Source organism: Typopeltis vanoorti, chromosome 5, assembly GCF_054136105.1.
Source record: "Typopeltis vanoorti isolate ZY-2024b chromosome 5, IOZ_Tvanoo_1.0, whole genome shotgun sequence".
In the NCBI taxonomy this organism is placed as follows: domain Eukaryota; kingdom Metazoa; phylum Arthropoda; class Arachnida; order Uropygi; family Thelyphonidae; genus Typopeltis; species Typopeltis vanoorti.
The window spans coordinates 104,082,752-104,103,987 of NC_143553.1; the positions used below are offsets into that span (position 1 = coordinate 104,082,752).

A 21,236-nucleotide genomic window follows, 5' to 3' on the forward strand; every position below is an offset into this window, starting at 1 on the left:
TTCCAGAAAATTGTATATTCTTCTATTTCTATTTCTCCTCAGACAAAGAGTGTGCTAACTCAATCGGTGCAACAAATTGCTCGGCTCTGTTATTTCAAATACTCCTTACATTTGTATATAAGCATAATAATCCCATGTCTTGACTTTAAATTTTTCAGGAAATGACAACATATACTAAAATATTAATTTTAAAAAATCCCATATCTTGAAGACTATCTGACAACAAACCCATTTAAATCCAATCCGTTAATCTTAAACCATCAAACTTCCTTTCAAAGGCCCCAACCTCACAAACAGGTGCTTCATGAGGTTGGGGAACTACCAGTGGACAACCATGCTTCATCACAGATAGCACAATGGAAAATTGAGCAAACTGAACTTACTTTCGTGCATGTCAGAAGTGGAAAAATGAAAAAAATAGTACAAAAAAATTAAAACATCAACAAAATATATATCAGGATGCAAAAAGAAAGTTAATAACTGCTACACCTGTTTTGAGATTCTCTTATGCTGTGATGGTGACTGCTAAGAAAATGTCAACAATATCTCAGACATGTATGTCTCTTCCACCATCTGATAATTTCACCATACCTGAACTTTATGATCAGGAGTGCTTCCCTGTTGAGTGCATCAGTCCCATCCAGAGACAGTTTCTTCAAAAAAAAAAAAAAAAAAAGATTCCATTCAATGAGAATCCCCTTTTCAAAAAAATTATGATAAAGATATCACTTAAAGATAAACCACCAGACACCCCCCCCCACACACACACACACAGGAAAAATAAATAAATACTTTGGTATCTACTTGAAAGTATATTAGACTTCCCAACTGACTATGACACAACAGATATATTGAATATTTTACCAGAGAAAGAGATGTACACTGGCTGTCCATACTTCCCCAAAACAATTGATATATATAAACCTGACAAAGGTAAGCCCTTAACCTCCTGAAAATCGGACAAGTCTATAAAGCCAAAACAGTAGGAAAATTTTTACAATGGAATTTTCAGGAGTTTCACCAGAATATTGATTATATCCAGATTTTTTTACAGATACACAAAGCTTACTGTTTCTGTCTACAGGAAACATATTTCACTGCTTTACACAAGGGCAGAAATGGAGATGGTCCTGCTCATGGAAGAGTAGCTATCCTATTGTGCTGTCATATGTCTTTCCATCAAGTCCTGCTTAACACTGTTCTGGAAGCAATAGTGATTCGCCTGTTCGTGGGATTTCTTATTATGTTATGTTCAATTTACCGAGTGCTGAGTTAAAGGAAATTGATCGTGATAAACTTATTTTGCAACTGATTAAACCCACTTCTTTTGGATGAATTTAATAGTCACAATGCTCTATGCGGGTAGTGCCAACACAAATAGACATTGTAATATCATTGAACAAAACCTTGACAACAATCACCTCTCCCTTTTGTATAATAGACTCAATACTTTTTTCCATATGTCTATCCACTTATATTCTGCAATCAATCTTACAATCTACTCCCCCTACATTATTCCACTTCTCATTTGGGACATCAAAGAGAACATACATTATTATTATGACACTCCAAGGAGTCTAAAGACTCATCGTTGGAGGGCACCTACTCTACAACTCTTCATCTCCACCACGAAATCCACCAACTACAGTGAACGGCAACTTCCATCATCTACACCCGGTGTTCTCAACCTTTTTGTTTCCTAGAGCACATTCTAAAATACCGATAGGGCAACGGGCACTATCTATTTTTTCAAGCAAATATTTTGAATTCGTTTGTTAAATGAATACATACAAAGTTTACATTATAATGAAATGTTTTATTACTTGAAAGTTTACATTATATAAAAATTTAAATATATATATATGTAAGTTAGTGTGATCTTTGGCATTCCATTTCATTGTCCATTGCTTCATAATTAGGAGAATATGATGATATTCCAGTTCTTTAACTGGAATGAACAACTTCGAAGGCGCGTCTACTTTACATTGTATGCGCTTAATACTCGTCATGTGTCATTAATGCATGCGTCATATAGCATGCCATGAATTGTTGCGTGATTATTTCAAACTATACGACACACGGTTGAATAGCGGCAGACACACACAAATTGGTCGAAGGGCGCCATGGTGCCCGCGGGCATAGGGTTGGGAAACCCTGATCTACACCAATGCCATCTACTGCATACCAACACCACCACCATTAGTATTTTCACAGACAATCACAAACATCCATGCCCATGGCAGGATTCGAACCCACAGCCTTTTAACTGGAGAGCGGACACGCTAACCAATCAGCCAACCAGGCAGGCATTATGAAAGCGATTACTTTCCTGTTCTTTGTACAATGTCTTCACAGAAACCATGTTCCCCTACACAAATGTCCATGTATAAAATGGACAAGACTTACTGGAACACTTTTTCCCATGTTGCAAAATTTAATGCTGTTACAGTCAATCAAACACCTGTCAATGAATCGGTAAAGTATGCAACAGACTGTATTCTCCAGGCAGCAGCAGCCCCTATTCCAAGAACATCATCTCAATTTATACTCTATCAAAAGCTGTGGTGTAACCCAGAATGCCAGGCATCCAAAAAAGATCAATACAGAGCATGGGGTATTTTGTAGATACCCCACCATATAAAACTTAATAGCTTTTAAGCTTGCTCAGACCAAAAAAGTTATATGAGAAGACAGAGATAAAAACAATCTTGTATCCAATTTACCTCATCAGTTAATCAAATGACCAGTAGAAAAATTGCATGTGATAAAATCTGAAAAATGAAAGTTAGATATAGAAACTGTTTGTGTTGTGTAGTTTTGACCATAATGGAAGTGTTATTGCTGATTCCAAAACCAATGCAGACATTTTGAGAGACTTTTTTTTTTTACCAGAATATCAGCAACAGCTTCATATCCACCTGAATTTTTGATATTGAAAGAGCAGCAAAAGAAAAAAAAAAAGACAAAATTTTTTCTACTGGTGGACTTGAGCCATACAATGAGCCATTTGTTAAGGAGTAACTGAAATGGGCACTTTTACTGTCTCACCCTAGTGCAGTAAGCCTGGTGAAATGTTTTATGAAATGATAAAACATCTACCATCATCTTCTATATATCTCTTTCACTTAATATCCAATATAATACTTACAGAGGAAGAGTTTCTGGATTCTAATTGTCACTTCTATCCCAGAACTAGGAAAGGATTCAAAGCAAGGAAGAGATTCAACTTGTTGCTCTGTCTAGCTGTCTTTGTAAGATATTAGGGAAAATGGGTAATACCCAACTTCTGTGGTATTTGGAAAGCAACAATCTTCTTTTCAATACACAATGTGGCTTTCATAGATATCATTCGACTTTAGACCATTTGGTACATTTAGAAACTTGTATAACAGATGCATTCTTGAAGCAAGAACATCTGGTTTCAGTTTTCTTTGACATGGAAAGAGCCGTGTCAGGACAAAATTACAAAGGAAAAAATGACACGGGATAAAATTGCACTGCCAAAATTACACAAAGAAAAAATTACACATAGATAAAAATACACTAAGAAAAAATAGGAAAGAAATTACACAGGGAGAACAAACAAAGAAAAAATTACACAAACAAAAAATTACATAGATAAAAATACACTAAGAAAAAAATTAAAAGAAAAAATACACAAGTAAGAAATTATACAAAATAAAATTTACCAAAAATTGTACAAAATTTATAACCAGCAAGGGGTAAATTATTAGTGCAGATTTGGGCAAGGGGATTAGGGAGGTGGTTGTGTTGGAAACTCAAAATGATTTAGTGATTAGCAACTTGAATTTAATATCATGCCGACATTTCCATTGAGACAACCAGCCATCTCTTGCTTTAACATCATCATAACCCAACTTCTTAGCTAGCTCCTCTGACTTCTGTTTTAACATTGGATTACTGATGCACATTCTGAATCCATTTATAATGGAGGATCACTAATTTACATCTTCCTCATCAAGATCCTTACCTTCACGGTTCTGTTTTTGGGGGTGTGCTCTCTTTTCCATGGCATGTCCTTTCTTCTTCTATGCATGTGAGACAGCAGAGTCATAGATTTTGGTACTACAGCTATCTCTGTCAGACGATGACTAGTATTGGGCAAATAGCCTTTGATTTGGGCTAGTAAGACAATTTTTCTGGCTAGTGACAAACCTTTACATGGATTCAAGTATCATCATTATCATCATCATTGACTCGACAGCCCTGTCGGATCCCTAGTCTTTTTCAGAAACTTCTGCTAGCCTTCCGTATTCGTTGCTAAGTTCCTCCAGTTTTTAACTCCCAAACTCTTAATATCCTGGATCACTCCATCTTCCCATCTGAATTTCGGTCTTCCACTTTTCCTTTTATCTTCTTAACAACTCTGTTATTATCCATGTGTATAATATGCCCATCCAAACTTCATTATCTGAGACCTCCAGGGAGTCAAGGACTCATCAAGAGAGGCTATACCCAGTGGTGAGCTATGGAAATTTTAACAAAGGGTTAGCATCATCGAGCAAAAAAGAGCCGTATTTCACACAAAAACGTTTATTAATACAGCTTGTGAACAAATGCCAATCAAAAAGTATGACGGGACAATCAACATGTAAAGGCTATCATTTTTAAACAAATCTTTCATGATCTAAACATGAAATATTTGCACACAATCATCTGTGTTACATAAGATCTTACATAAGATCTTACATAAGAAAAACATTTTTTAACTATCAAAATATAATAAGAATAAAATCTTTTATAATCGCACATATGAAATAGTTCGCATTTTTTATAAACAAAATAAATTTCTTTTGTTTGCGATAGAAGTTTTTATGACAAACAATCTATAAATAATAAATAAATATTATCTAAACACAATAATATTGAAGTACGTTATATTTCTCTTTTGTTTTTATACTTCAAGTGATAATCAACGGTACCAATAAAGGGACATTATTTTATAGTCCTATTTATTTATATGCGATTACCAAAAATGAATTCTTATTTGTAAAATGGTAGTAACCGTAACTATAATATTTTATTTAATAAAATCACTTTGTTAGGTTACCGTATGAGTTTTTCGCTTAATATATTTAAAAAAAAAAATCGTTTTTTTCTGCTTCTTTTTTTTTTTTTGAAAAAATAAAAAAGTAAACAAGAAGAACAAGGGGCTCGCAAATTTGAGAAAAATTTAACAAAGGGCTTGGGCGAGCCCCTTATAGCTCACCACTGGCTATACTTTCCTATCTTCCTTTAAATTAATTCACACTGGATGCACTCACTGTCCCTAAAGGCAAACTATTCCACTCACTCATTGCTCTGTGAGAAAAAAACCTAACTCTTACACTTTTGTTGACTGTGAACAAAGTTAACTTCCATGGATGCCCTGTGTTCTCTGCCCACCTTCCCACTAATAAAAGATTTCATCAGACGGTATCCGATAACACTCATTCAGAAGTTTATAGACCTCTATAAACTAAAAAAACCTAACTCTTACACTTTTGTTGACTGTGAACAAAGTTAACTTCCATGGATGCCCTGTGTTCTCTGCCCACCTTCCCACTAATAAAAGATTTCATCAGACGGTATCCGATAACACTCATTCAGAAGTTTATAGACCTCTATCATATCATCCCTCTTTTTTCCTGTTAACCGGATAATCCATACTCATAATAAACCATAAGTCAACTGACTAACCAATCTCCCTAGATCTCTGTTTTTTCCTCATAATTCAACTCCCATAATCTGGATATAATCTATGTAACTCTTCTTTGCCCCCTTTTCACAGCTTCTTTATCCCCTTTGAACCTGGGAGACCAAATCTGCATGCAGTAATCCAGGTGTGGTCTTATCAAGGACTTATAAAAAGGCAAAATGACTTCTTTATCCTTACATGTCAAGGTTTGCTTCAACATCGCAGTTATCCTTGGAGTTGTATTTGTAACATTTGCTATATGACCTTTGAACTTCAAATTCCTATCCACCATTATGCCAAGATACCTAGCCTCATCAATTTCTTGTATCATAACCCTGCTAATATGATATTCTGTTGTAAATCTTGTCACGCCAAAGTGCATAACTTTACACTTACTAACATTAAACTGATAGCCATTTTTGTTTGCCCAAATTTCCAGCTTATTCAAATAATTTGTAAGTGCTGGATATCAGCATCCCTGATTGCCCTGCCTATCTTTGCATCATCATCATCATACAATTGCACATCTCCTGTTAGACCCTTCCTAATGTCATTAATGTATAGATTGAACAAAATGGTTCAAGGGCTGAATCCTGATGTACACCACTGGTCACCTTAAATCTTGCAGATTCGCACCCTCCGTATACCACTTTTTGTATGTCTGCCAACCATGCACTGATCCACTTCATTCCAATCCCATATGTCGACCTGGTTGGCTGATCGGATAGCTTATCTTCTCTCCAGGCTGCGGGTTCAAATCCCACCATGGGCATGGATGTTTGTGATTGTCTGTGGAAATAGTAGTGACAGTGGTGGATGGTATATGCTGTTGGTGTAGTTGCAGTTAGGTTTGTTGCCTTTCATGTGGTATCCTATCAAATGCTTTAGCAAAATTCAACATTATCATAGCGTATCCATTCTCTTTGTCCAACTTGGCCATAACATTGTTATAAAATGTGAGCAAACTAATAAAAAAACATGAACTTCCTTTAGTAAACCCATTCTGCTCCTTGTAGAGTATAGCATGTTTGTCTGCCCATTTCTGTGTGAGTTCTTACCAACTTCTCTAAAATCTTCTCTACCGCACTAGAGATACTGATAGGTTGGTAGATAAACACATCAGATTTTGCTCCACCCTTGTACAATGGAACTATCATACATTCCTTCCATTCCTGTGGTATCATTCCTGAGCTGAGACTTAAGGTATACAAACATATGAAAGGCCTAGCCAATTTGGTTGAACATTCCTTTAGCAAACAGGCTGATATTTCATCTGTCCCTATTGACAAATTCTTATCCAGGTTATGCAACAGCTCTTCAACCTCATCCAGTGTAGCAGTATCAGTGTGTACTATGTTATTACATACACCTAATCTTAATCTGTTGATTTTAATAGATTAGGTTAGGGGTCATTAAATAATCTATACAATTCATAATTGTATCTTTTTCTTCAGAATCCATTCTCTTGTACTGTTTCAAAAATATGTCTGAGAACCCTTCTTTCAAACAGACAAGTCTTTCATCTGCCATTGATAATACCCAATTTTCAGAGAAATAAGTTATTACTGGTCTTCTAAGCACTTTGTACACAGTTATTATTAAAAAAAAAATTAAATGTGACTTTAAGTGTTTTCTAAGTCTATAGAGTCATCTATTTGTTGAAAGAATGCCTTTCTGAATCTCAACACTGATGTCATTTTTCTTCTTAACTTCTGATCTGAGGTATATAAAGCCACATACAGTTTCAAATTTATAGGAACCAATTTTGATTTGAAAATTATTATAAGTTTTTCTTGTTACTGGCATATATATATATATATTTTTTTTTCATGGTTAATCTGCAGATGCATCTGCTTTGCTCCCTTTTCTAAACTGATAAAAGTTTCTTTTATTGTTTTTTGTGTCCTTCATATGAATATCGATATCATCTGCATATGCCAGAACTTGTATTGTAGAAGATAGTTCCTCTTGTATTAATACCAGCAGCTCTGAAAACTTTTTCAAGCGCCATATTAAACAATTAGTAGCTAAGCCATCCCCTTGTTGAACACCATTTTTTATATGTATTGGATCTCACAACATGTTTTCAATTTTAATCTGACATTGAGCGTTTCTCATTATAACTTTAAGGCAATAAGTTTCTGAAGTGTCTGTAGTTCATTATAATAAATAAATTAGATCTGCCTATAATATTATATGTAGCTATAAAATCTATGAAGAGATGGTGTGTTTCAATTCAATTCATTGCATTTTTCAAGTATTTGGCACATTGTTTTTACCATGCACCAATACTTGATGGATGCTTCTCTTGAATATAATATTGGAGAAAATTTTATAGGTGGTACATAATAAATTGATTCCTCTATAGTTAGATCACTACATTGCATTTCTTATGTATAGGGCATATTATACTCAGATCTCACTCATCTGGGATAGTTTCATTAATCCCGATTTTAGTTATAAGTTGACACAGCTGTGTGAAATATTTTATACCTGCATTTTTTATTAATTCTATTTGTATGATGTCTATTTCTGGGGCCTTACTGTTTTTAAGTTTTGTAATAGCTATATTCACTTCAGTCTGCTCGGTTAGCCTAGTGGCTTTGCACTTCACAATCATATGCCTGGGGAAAGAGTGTCCCAGGTTCGATTCCCGTCAAAGACGTGAGGAACTTCAGGATCTTCCTCAGGCATAGCCAAATTAGCCGGTCATGGGTGCGGGCAGTAGGATTTTTTCTGCCAGTTTATCTGACATTTTTCATCCCGCAAGCAGGCAAACCGGCCCTGTGAACATACGCTTCTACAGCCAAAAATATATCCCCCCCCCCAGCAGCAAACTAGGCGACAGGTCGTTTGGGAGTGGTACTAACATGTAGTCGCATCTAAGTAGCACGCGGACCCTGCATAGGAAGCGGGAATAACTCATAGTGAAAGAAGAATGGCTATGTTCACTTCAGCAGTTAGTGGTATTGGTTCAACTTCTAGATCTTCTGTTGACCCTTTATTTTATCCATGTCATTGCTGATCAGATACATTAGCATTCAGTAGTACATCAAAATGTGCTCTGTCCATCTTTCTAGTATCCTTTCATTTGCCCTCAGGATTATGCCTATCTTAGAAGCATTCAAATCACCTGTGATAATTTTAATATCCCCTCTTGGGCATTTTGTAGTGATTTTATCTAAATCATCATAAAAGAGATGTTTTTCAGCATCATTCTTTTTTTCAGTTGGAGCATGTACACAGATAAAACTGTAATTTAAAAAACCATCCTTTGATTCATAATCTACACATTCTAGGTGATTTTCCTTTGAAGTCCATGATAAAATGTTTTATTTTCTTGTTTACAATGAAGCCTGTTCCAAACCTGTGATCTTTCTTTTGGCAGATATAAATTATGATATGATTTTTCTTGTCTATGATTCCCTCTCCTGTCCATCTCATTTCTTATATAGCAGTAACATGTAAGTTATATTTATCTAACTGCTCCAGCAGCATTATTAGGGCTCCAGACTGATAAAGAGAAAGCATGTTCCATGATCCACTTCTCAAATCCTTAAAACATTTGCTATTTTATTGTCGATGGACAAAACAGCACATATTTATTAGGGTTAGGGTTGTCTCCCTTAGCTGACTGGTCCCAATTTGAAAGCATTGGGAACTCGGTTTTTTGCACATAACTTAGTCATGAAACTTTGCTCAGGAGCCACAATGAGGACTTGCATGCATCAGACTTGGTAGAAATCAGTGGCATTTCCCAAGTTTTATTAGTACACATCTGTTAGCAAGATGTATATTCTAAAGACCATACACCTCCTCTTTTACTCCCAGAATCTTGGTAGTTAACCACCAAAATAAAATTAAAATTACAAACAAAATTAACAAAGAAACAGAGCCCTGGTAAAGCTCTCTGATTAGGCATGGGCTCAGCATGAACGATGACAAAAGTTTACTCAACTGACACTAGTTAGAAAAAACTGTCTCCCCTTAGAATATAATATGCTGTATAAGCTGAGTCAGTGAGAGCAGTGATGAGTCATTTAAAAGAGTGTCCCAGGTTCGTCATACTGCACAAACTGTGGTTTGGTGCAGTATGACATTTGCACTCCTTCTGCCAGTAAGCCTTAAACCAACTAACCATTTACAAGTGATTACCTTAGAGGGATAATCTTGAATGCTGCATCTCCTGTCCCAAGTAATGAAGAAAACTGGCAGTTTTCTCATTTTTGGTTTGGTTCTTTAAGATTTCTCCCAAATAAATGGCTATCCCAATTAATTGGGACAGCCATTTATTTGGGATTAATATTATTCTACTGTACTTTTAGCTGACTGCAGTGATTTGATTATATGTTTGCAGCATGATTGAATGCTTGGTTAGTTTAACCTTGCTTTAGGATCATTGCATTCTCCCATTTGACATAGAAGGCATGAGAAATTACATTTGATAAGCTGCGTTTCTGTAATGCTTTTGTTCCATAATTGTCCTAGTTCATAAAAGGCTATCATTTTTAGTATTAAATGTTTTTATAATTAATTTAGAATATATTTCCCGTGAAATATATTTTGGAGTTCATTGTGAATTATTATTATTTTATTTTTTATTTTTATTTATTTATTATTTATTTTATTTTTTTGCTGTTAGCATATTTATTCACTCAGCTGTTTCTCAGTGGTGGAGATGTATACAAACTGTGAAGCTCAGAGATGCTGTATTAAATATTGTGTAAGTAATAATTATATCTACTTAAAATGTAGGAAGCAACTGTTTATAATACTATTAATTTTATTATTAGAGTTTCATTTGGAGAAAAAATTCACAGTTATTTAAATCTTAAGTACATATGAAAGCTTCCTTAAAGTTACAGTATTTGTTTCAATATATTTGTTTTCTTGTAAGCTCTCAAAGATTGTTTTCATTGAAACAATCTTTGGAAACAATCTTTGAGATTGTTTCCAAAGATTGTTTTCTTGTAAGCGCTCAGGTCAACTTACAAAACTTTCATAGTTTCTACAAACTTCGGCTTTGAAATAATGTATCCACTTTGCCTGTGTAATTTTACATCGCTGAAATGAAGCCTTATGGCTCTTTCTTTTAATAATTTCTTATGACAGTTTTCTGCATCTCTTTCCCACCTAATGCATACACAATATATCCTAGGAAAACTTTGATGATCCAATCTTGCAGTTACCATACCTTCTCCTTTATTCTTGTAGGAGATCCAAATGGCTACAACATTGTATGGGTTTTCTAGGTGTCAACATTAGAATGAAGTTTGTTGAGAAAATGCTAGACAAAAATAACCTCTTTATCCTTAAATGCAGGAAGTAACACTTCTTACCCATGCCTATCCAAACATTTATTACTATCAACTCAACAATCTGTTCACCATCCCTTTTCACTGCATAAGTGAGAAATAGAAAATAACGTTCATGTCAAGAGAATATAACATCCATTTTCCTGTGATATCCACTCATATTACACTGGGAACATGTGCTCAGTCACAGATCTCACCAAGGAAAATAGATCAAGCTGACTGGAACACAGTGTTATCTTTACTAGAATTTGATTCTTCAGTCAGCTCTTGTCCTATCAGCAAGTCCATGCAATGTATTTGCATTTTACAATGAAGGTATTGCTACAACTGCAACATCTTAATTATCCAGCTGATTTTCACCTTTCCCTAAACCATTATGGAATGTAGAATGTAGCCAAGAAGCTTGCTATAAAGTTTGGAGTATATTCTCCATATTCTGCAGTTCTCCACTACTTGTTTGCTCTCAAACTTGCTTAGGCATTTCATCCATCTGCCTCCAGAGCCAAAATGGTTTATGGATCCAGTTTGCCTCATCTATAAACATATCAACCAACACCAAAGCAGTTTTAAATGAAATCCAGAAAAATGAAGGGCATGTATACCAACCACTTGCTTTTAATCCTTACACATACCTCGATGGGGGGGGAGAGCTTTTTCCAAAACCTCAACTATCTTCTTACTCCCCTGAATAATTTCTGGCCTTAAAAAGCAAAGCAGAAAACATCAAATTTGCGTATCTTTGAATAATCTGAAACTTTTAAACAAGACATTCAAAGATAACCAAAATATGCTGCTTTGCTTCAGTATGAAATGCTGTAAGACCAGATAACAACCTTTGTGAGGTGGTCAAGCAATGTCAGACCATAATGTTTCAGTGATTAGTAGCTGATCCGTGGATGATGTTTTCTCCATCTTCCATGGATCAGCTCTTCTAAATGGGTAACAGAATCTGCAGTGAGGATGAATTTCTAAATTCCTAATAAAGGGCAATTGCTGCTACTTTTTCATAGCTAGGTGAGAATCCAAAAATTCTAACAAATGATCACCTGATAGCTTTCCAACTGCTTGTGCAAGATCCAGGAAAAATGTTTTGTCCTGAAATTCCAAATAGAAATTGTTGCTAATTTCTGGCTGGAATTTTTTTTCACTGTTGATTTTTATAAGTAGTTTATAACTGTTTACTTTATCTATCCTCCCTTTATTATTATTATGATTCAGGACCTCCATGGAGTCACAAGACTCATCGTGGGATGCCTGCCCTAGAAAACACAAAGGTGTCATACCACTCCTTGAAAACTAATTCACTGTTTATGCTCTCACCACCCTATCACACAATGAATTCCGTGGTTCAACCACCTTCCATGTAAAGAAACTATTCCACACCCTATTGCTCATGCCTTCCTTTCACAATTTCCAGGGGTGGCTCCTTGTCCTCGCTCCTTCCCCCTGTTCCACCAAACAAAAGATATCCCCAACATCAACCATGTAGCTTCCTCTCAACAGTTTAAATGTCTCAATCATGTCACCTCTCCTTTTATCTACCAGACTTTGCAATCCACATTTCTTCAGTCTATCCTCATAAGTAACATTATACAGACCTGATATGATTTTTGTTGTCTGCCTCTGCATTCTTTCCAAGGTTAATTTATCCCCTTCAAATCTTCGAGACCAAATTTGAGCATAATAGCCTGGGTGTGGTCTGATCAGGGCTTTATACAATGGAATAACAACTCTTTTTTATCTCTGCTGGTAAGCATCCTTCTCAATGTTGCAGCATTAAGAAGGATGGGTTACCTTCACCACCTTTCTAATATGTTCCCTGAATTGCAAGTTTCTATCAATCATCATCTCCACATCTCTTGTCTCCCCACCTCCTCCAGCACAATTCATCCAACAGAGCATGCAGCCACCCATTGATGTATCCCAAACTTCATGACTTTACATTTAGATCAATTAAACTGCTGTTCTCATTCATTTGCTCATCTACTCAGTTTATTCAAATTCTCTTGTAGGACTATTACATCTGTACTATTACTAATAACCCTTCTCAGCTTCACATCATATGCAAATGAGTGAATATCTCCCTTCGGTACCCATTGACATAAAAGTTAAATAATACTGGTCCCAGTACTAAGCCTTGTGGGACTCCACTTGTAACCTTCTGCTTCCTTGATACTGCTCCCTCATACACAACTCTCTGATATCCATCAGTCAGCCAATCCCCAATTCACTAACCTGACATATAAACCCATGTGCTCAACAAAAATATCAGCTTATCATATGGAACCTTGTCAAATGTCTTTGTAAAACAAATAAAAAAAAAATAGCAGAATACAGAATATACCTTTCCCTCATCATCTGCTCTAGTCATTTTATTATGAAAGGCTATCAGATTCATATTCTGAAAACAAGAGCATCCCTTAACAAATCCATGATGACTCTCACAGATGCATTACCCTAATTTTCCCAATGCTGTAAATGATCCTTCACAAATTTCTCCAATATCTTAACAACTATTAATGAAATACAAACTGGTCTATAGTTTGCCACTTCCATTTTATTACCACCCTTACACATGGCACTATCTTACCCTCTCTCCACTCCTTGGGCCCCCTGTGGCCAGACTCATTGAAAAGCCAGATGAATGGAACTTTCAGTTCTTTAGTGCATTCTCTCAAAACCCATGGCAAAATCCCATGGAAGGGATTTTGCTTAAGGAATTGAGCAACGTAGTTAAGGATATAAATTAAATTCTACTTTAATAAATACTTTCTGATATTTCGGCAATGTCACGTTGCCATCTTCTAAAGGAACTTACAAAAAAAGGCACGTGCATGTAGGCACTACAACACCGTAACTGGGAATGAAAAGATGAAGCTATTGTTCTCCTAAAAGTCCTGATGGTGCCCTCTAGCGGGCTAAGTAGGTGTTCTTGGCCGTTGGGCTGAAGGCCTACTCATGTAAGCCTCCCAAATTTGGGGCAGTCGCATACAACCAAATTTGTTGAGGTTTGGAGAATTTCTTAGGGCTGAGGCTGATTCCATAAATAGTCTTTCGAATTTGTATTTGCTACGGTGTATTAGTGTAGCTTTCTTCCACCATATTCTGTGGCGTGTATCCAGAGCATGGTCTGCATGACCAGAATGGCTGTACTTGTGAAAACGGATGTAGTCCTTGTGTTCAGAAATTCTGATATTCGCTGCCCTGCCTGTTTGGCCAAAGTAAGACAGTTTACAACTGAAAGGGAGTATACACCAGGTAGGTCTAGGGGAAGTGGTTGATCTTTAGTGGAGCGGATAAGGGATGCCAATTTTCTGTATGGTAACAGGAGGTCAGGTCATGTTTTTTTAAGATTTTGGTAATCTTTTCTGAGGTGCCTCGGATGTAGGGAATGGTGATGGATTTAGAGTAATCCTTGTTGTGAATGGGGGGGGGGGGGATCTGTGGTTTGTAGGTTCTAATATATTTTGGATATTTTTGGGGGGTGGGTAGCCATTGGCTGAGAAAGTGTTGAGGATGTAATTTAGTTCAGTGTTTAGGGCCAAGTCGTTTGAATAGATTAGTTTAGCCCTGTTGTATAGTGTTTTCACTACTCCATATTGTTGTGGGGGGGGGAGATTGTTGGTGAATGTATCTGCCTGTATGGGTGGGTTTGATATAAACTGAGAAAACCAAGGTTCCATTAGGCTGGCGGGTGACTAGTGTGTCTAGGAAAGGGAGGCTGTTGTTTTCCTCTTTTTCCAGGGTAAATTTGATTCTGGGGGTGTTGGTTGTTTAAGTGTGTTAAGAAGGAGAGAAGTGTTTCAGAGCCATGTGGCCAAATAGCAAACACATCATCAACGTAGTGACGCCATATGGTTGGTTTTTGTGGGGCAGAGGCTAACACTTTTTCTTCAAAGGTCTCCATAAAGAAATTGGCCAAGGGTGGGGAGAGTGGTGAACCCATGGCTGTCCTCTCTATTTGTTTGTAGAATTTTCCCTGCCAAACGAAATAGCCTGAGTTGTGAACTGAAATAAGGCTAAGATATCTGGAGAAAATTTAGCTTGGATTAGCTCTAAAGTTTCCTTGAGTGGGACATTTGTGAATAAAGAGGAGACGTCAAAGCTGACCATTATGTCAGTACATTGGAGTGTAAGGTTTTCTATGCTGGCTTTGAAATGGACTGAATTTTTTTATGTGTGATGGTGTGTTGCCAGTATAGTGTGTGAGCTCTTTGGCCAAATGTTTAGCTAATTTGTATGTGGGAGAATCAATGCCATCCACTATGGGACGTAATGGCACATTTTCTTTATGTATTTTTGGGAGTCCGTAAATATGGGGGGGGGGTATAGAGTTAAACGGCTTTAATCTGTTGGTAACTTCTACAGGCCAAGAAGTGACTTTCTTAAGGAGCTTGTGAAGTTTTGGGTTCACCACTCTCCCCACCCTTGGCCAATTTTTTTATGGAGACCTTTGAAGAAAAAGCCTTAGCCTCTGCCCCACAAAAACCAACCATATGGCTTCGCTACGTTGATGATGTGTTCGCTATTTGGCCACATGGCTCTGAAACACTTCTCTCCTTCTTAACACACTTAAACAACCAACACCCCAGAATCAAATTCACTCTGGAAAAAGAGGAAAACAACAGCCTCCCTTTCCTAGACACACTAGTCACCCGCCAGCCTAATGGAACATTGGTTTTCTTAGTTTACAGAAAATCCACCCATACAGGCCGATACATTCACCAACAATCCCACCACTCCCCTCACAACAATATGGAGTAGTGAAAACACTATACAACAGGGCTAAACTAATCTATTCAAACGACTTGGCCCTAAACACTAAACTAAATTACATCCTCAACACTTTCTCAGCCAATGGCTACCCCCCCCAAAAAAAAATCCAAAATATATTAGAACCTACAAACCACAGATCCCCCCCCCCCCACATCCACAACAAGGATTACTCTAAATCCATCACCATTCCCTACATCCGAGGCACCTCAGAAAAGATTACCAAAATCTTAAAAAAACATGACCTGACCTCCTGTTACAAACCATACAGAAAATTGGCATCCCTTATCCGCTCCACTAAAGACCAGCCACTTCCCCTAGACCTACCTGGTGTATACTCCCTTGCAGTTGTAAACTGTCTTACTTTGGCCAAACAGGCAGGGCAGCGAATATCAGAATTTCTGAACACAAGGACTACATCCGTTTTCTCAAGTACAGCCATTCTGGTCTTGCAGACCATGCTCTGGATACACGCCACAGAATATGGTGGAAGAAAGCTACACTAATACACCGTAGCAAATACAAATTCGAAAGACTATTTATGGAATCAGCCTCAGCCCTAAGAAATTCTCCAAACCTCAACAAATTTGGTTGTATGCGACTGCCCCAAATTTGGGAGGCTTACATGAGTAGGCCTTCAGCCCAACGGCTAAGAACACCTACTTAGCCCACTAGAGGGCACCATCAGGACTTTTAGGAGAACAATAGCTTCATCTCTTCATTCCCAGTTACTGTGTTGTAGTGCCTACATGCACGTGCCTTTTTTTGTAAGTTCCTTTAGATGATGGCAACGTGACGTTGCTGAAATATCGGAAAGTATTTATTAAAGTAGAATTTAATTTATATCCTTAACTACGTTGTTCATTTCCTTAAGTGTTTTAATAATGCATAACCAGTGTATAAGCCTGTCTACGAGAATCAACATCATCAGTCTCATTGCTTTATTGTCATCCAGAATACTCAGTATTCAAAAATCACTCTTCTTCTACTTCTAAAACCTCAAACCTGCCCCCATCCCTCGAGTATTAAAATCTACTTCTCCGTCGATGAAATACCCCCAATAAAGTGTTCATTGATTGTTTATCCAATGCCATTCTTCGACAATCATTTTTCCTCATACTGACCACATAATGAAAGAATACCGTAGGATTTTCTCTGGATCTCAGGGCCAGTATCTTTCTCATATCATTGCCAGCTTGACTGGCCGAGTGGTTAGTATATCCGATCTCCAGCCAAAAAGGCTACGGGTTCGAATACCGCCATGGGAATGGATGTTTGTCAGAGTCTGTAGAAATACTAGTGGTTGTGGTGGTGGTGGTGGTGGTGGTCAGCAGTAGATGGCATTGGTGTAGTTGCAGTCATTTGGTGGATTGAGTGGCGGAGACCGAATTGTAGAGCAGGTGCCCTCCATCGATGAGTCTTTGGACTCCCTGGAGGTGTCAAATAATAATAATATTCCAGTTTTGCCATCTTAACCATACTCACTCTCCTGACATGAGTCTTATTCTTCATGCATCTGCTCTCCATCTATCTCCTTATATCTTTTCCATAGCCTCTTTTTCATCTGCAATTCCTATTTGATATTGTTTGTCATTCATTTTACAACATATTATTTTCACGTTTTCATTCACGGTACACAACATGGCATTTCTGCTAATGAATATTTTTTCACCAGTTCCCAAGTATTTTTGATATCTTTCCCTTCCATTTCTCCATCCCTGGAACCTGATTTTTAGATTATTATAATCACCTGCTTATAATTCCTCATACGTTCCTTTCTCTTTGATACTCCTGCATGTCTATTCATCTTCCAAATCAAAACCTCATGGTCACTCTCTCCAACTGGTGACAGAGATGCCATCTCAGTTACAATCTTTTGATGCTATGACCAAATCCAAAATTCTTGTTCCTCCTACTTCATGCTGCCTAAGACATATATCCCTCAAGAATTCCAGAAATTCCATTCCATTGCTATTACATGCAGTTTCGTCTTCCCAATTTAAAGTTTTGCTTTATATTGCTGTAGTTAAAATATCCTATAACGATCATTGTTTTTGCTTAAGTATAAAGAGCTAATAAGCTTCATTTCGGCAATGAAAACATTACTTAAATTAAGGGGATATTAAATCCCACATAGTTTTAAAACCGAATAAGAAACTCAAAGATTGAAATTAGAGAGTTTCTTGCCGAATATAGTAAACTATAAAGTATCGGCGACACTAGCGTTAGCCAATGCAAGTGATCCTAGTACGTAGTACAATACCAGGGCAGCTCGTTGCAAAGGTGGGGAAAGTTCAGATCGCTATTCTTAGGTATTTTCCATAATGTACAAACACATTTCCTAGGAAATGTATGCTGTTATTACATTATGGAGGGAGGTCACTACCCAGACCGGTTTCAGCCATTTTGAGGCATTTAAGTAAGTATTGTTTTTGCTCTTGCCAAGCTCAGCTGCCTATAAATCTCATGCTATTCACCTTCCGTGCTCCTTGGCTAAATATCCTGCCCAACTCCACCTCACCATATGCTCTCAAAATGATTAGTGCCATTGTCCCCGAAATCCTTCAAATGCAAGCCATCTCTCACATACATCTCCTTTTTCTCTCCCCAATTATTTGAAGAGAGAATGGAACTCTCTCTCTCTCCTTCATGCATCCACATAATCCAAGCCTCCTTAGCAATACAGAAATCACCAGACAAGATCAGCCCTCTCTCTTCTTGAACTGACATTTTCCTCCAACTTCTCAGGGATAAACACATAATCAATAGCTTCTTTCTTAGCTCCAAAAAAAACTATGATTTTTCTGTTCAAGAACTTACATTTCACCCATCCAGCTGCTAACTCCATATAAATCTCAAATCTGTTAATACTTAAAATACTTTTCACAAGTTTGGGGTTTGTGGTGGTTGTGCACATAAAACCTTCCTGAAGATTATTGATGCTATCCAGAGGAGAGCAATTCAGCCCATAGATGATCCCTCCTTCACTGACTCATTTCATCTTCTATCTCACAGATGCACTGTTTCAGCTCTATGTCTTTTCTGCAGGTACTTCCTCAGAATTGTTCCACTGAACTGGCAGCTGTCATTCCTTCACTTTCTGTTTGGCCTACTAATACTAGAGCAGCAGCAGCAGCTAGCCAGCATCCTCTTTCAATACAACTGCAAATACACAAACCTTCTCATCTTCCTTTTATTCCATCTGCCTACCTCTGGAAGTCTTCCTCATGAAATGCTCCTAATATCTATAACCTCACTCTTCAAGAAAAATGTCAATAAACTTCTTTTATCACCATCAATTTTATACTCCACACAGGATAGGTTCTTCTAACTCTCATATATAAGTTCAATAAAAAGAAAGAATAAAAAACAAATACAGTAGAATTTGATTGTTAATGTCTTGCTCCATCACTGTAGATAGCATTGAAGTGACAAATTGAATGGTAATTTTATGATTGACCTCAGGAATGCTTGAATAGGAGTTAATTTTCAAATTGCTGGATAGATACAGTGGAATCAGAATCAAAAGTTAACAGAGCAGAAATAAACTCTGGATAACAGACCTTCGGAACAACTGGAGAGGTCTATCAGGACTGTACATGGTTTTTTTTTTTTTTTTTTGTTATCTGGAAAAGATTCTTCTTGTCTCTTTCTGACATGAAATCAAATAGTTATAGAATGTTGCATGTTTGGAGTAGTAGGATAATTTTTACCAAGACTATCTACGTAAAAATTGAGAGAAAAGTAAGAAGCCAGGATATTCTCTTTTTCTGTGGATAATAATGAAATGGAACCAGAGTGCAAAAGAGGTGGAGGTATTATGATTGAAGACAAGATATGACTAACAATTTCAGAGGAACTAGAAAAAATACTTAGGTTACACAATTGATAATGTTGCAGATGATACAATTGTTTCTAAAACATAATAATGTTTTGGATGTAAATATACAAGTAGACCCAGAAATACAGGGAGCTGGTGTGATGTAAAATCAGGTGTAAGTTAAGGTTGTGCACTATCTCCACTCTTATTATTATTATTATTAAGAGAGACCTCCGTGGAGTCAGGGACTCATCAAGGGAGGCCACATACTACATGCACCAGCTATCATACGAGGGTAGTCTGAAAAGTTCTCGAATTCGACCATAGATGGCAATGCTATCGGCAAGATTTTTTTTTTCTAAGTTGGTACATCTGTCATAAGCATCCATGTGAAATTGCAAGTCATTCTATCATGTAGTTTGTTTTATACAGCTGTCTGAAACAAAAGTGTTGTATGTATCCCTTGAAATGGATAAAATTAAGTATCGTGCGGTTATAAAATTCTTTGTAAAAGAAGGTTTAACGACAAAAGAAATTCATTTGAAGTTCATAAAAGTTTATGGGCACTCTTCTCCTTCGTTTTCGACAGTTAAGAAATGGGCTGCTGAGTTTAAACATGGCCGTACCAGCCTTGAAGATGATCCACGTGAAGGACGTCCAAAAATGTGTAACAACATCAGAAATCATTGATCAAGTACACGATATGGTATTCAATGACCGGTGAGTCAAAGTGCTTGAAATTGGTGTGACTATAAATATTTCAAAAGAATGTGTAGGATATATTTTGCACGAAGAATTGCAAATGAAAAAGCTTTGTGCAAGATGGGTGCCACGCTTGCTCACAGCAGATCAAAAACACACTCGCCTGAAAATCTCTTAACAGTGCTTGGAGCGTTTTAACAAGAATCAAACTGATTTTGTGTGTTGATTTATTACTATGGATGAGACTTGGATTCACCATTACACACCAGAATCGACACAGCAGTCAGATCTTACTGAGAACCACTACAGGGACGGGATAATGGCGCTGGAGCATCGCTGGAATAAATGTATTACTCTTAGGGGAGATTATGTTGCAAAATAAAAATAATTTGAAATTATAAATTCGTTTTTTCATTGTTAGGCCAAGAACTTTTCAGATCACCCTCGTATTTATTCTTGAATTCATTCACACTGCTTGCACTCACAATATCCAGTGGCAATCCATTCCAATCACACACCCACCATACTCTGAGAGAAAAATCTGGCCCTCATCCCCTTCTTAATGGCAATTCTCAACTTCCAAGGATGCCCTCTTGTCCTTTTCCCCACTCTCCATAAATTGAAAAGTTCTATCAACTGAAATCTTGTGTGATCCTTTCAGGAGTTCGGAAGTCTCATTCATATCACCCCTCTTTCTCCTGTTTGATGGTGTGTATGCAGTCTACAAATTCACAATCTGTCTTCATAATCAGTATTCTACAATCCTGATATCATTTTTAACACTTTCCTCTGCACTCTATCCAATATATCAAAATCACACCGGAAACCATGAAACCAGACCTGCATGCAGTAATCCAAGTGAAGTCTTATCAAGGTTTTGTAAAGAAGCAAAATGACATCCTTACCTTTACATGTGAACGTTTGTTTC

The 21,236-nt window shown here is 37.0% G+C and overlaps 1 protein-coding gene across 1 annotated transcript in view; it reads left to right on the forward strand.

Moving 5' to 3' along the window:
- LOC150106702 (C-Jun-amino-terminal kinase-interacting protein 4-like) overlaps positions 1 to 21,236 on the forward strand; it is a 713,212-nt gene that overhangs the window by 535,901 nt on the left and 156,075 nt on the right. Inside the window, 1 exon segment of the mRNA XM_090393457.1 lies at positions 10,341 to 10,421. Within this exon segment, the coding sequence (XP_090249583.1) occupies positions 10,341 to 10,421 (81 nt within the window).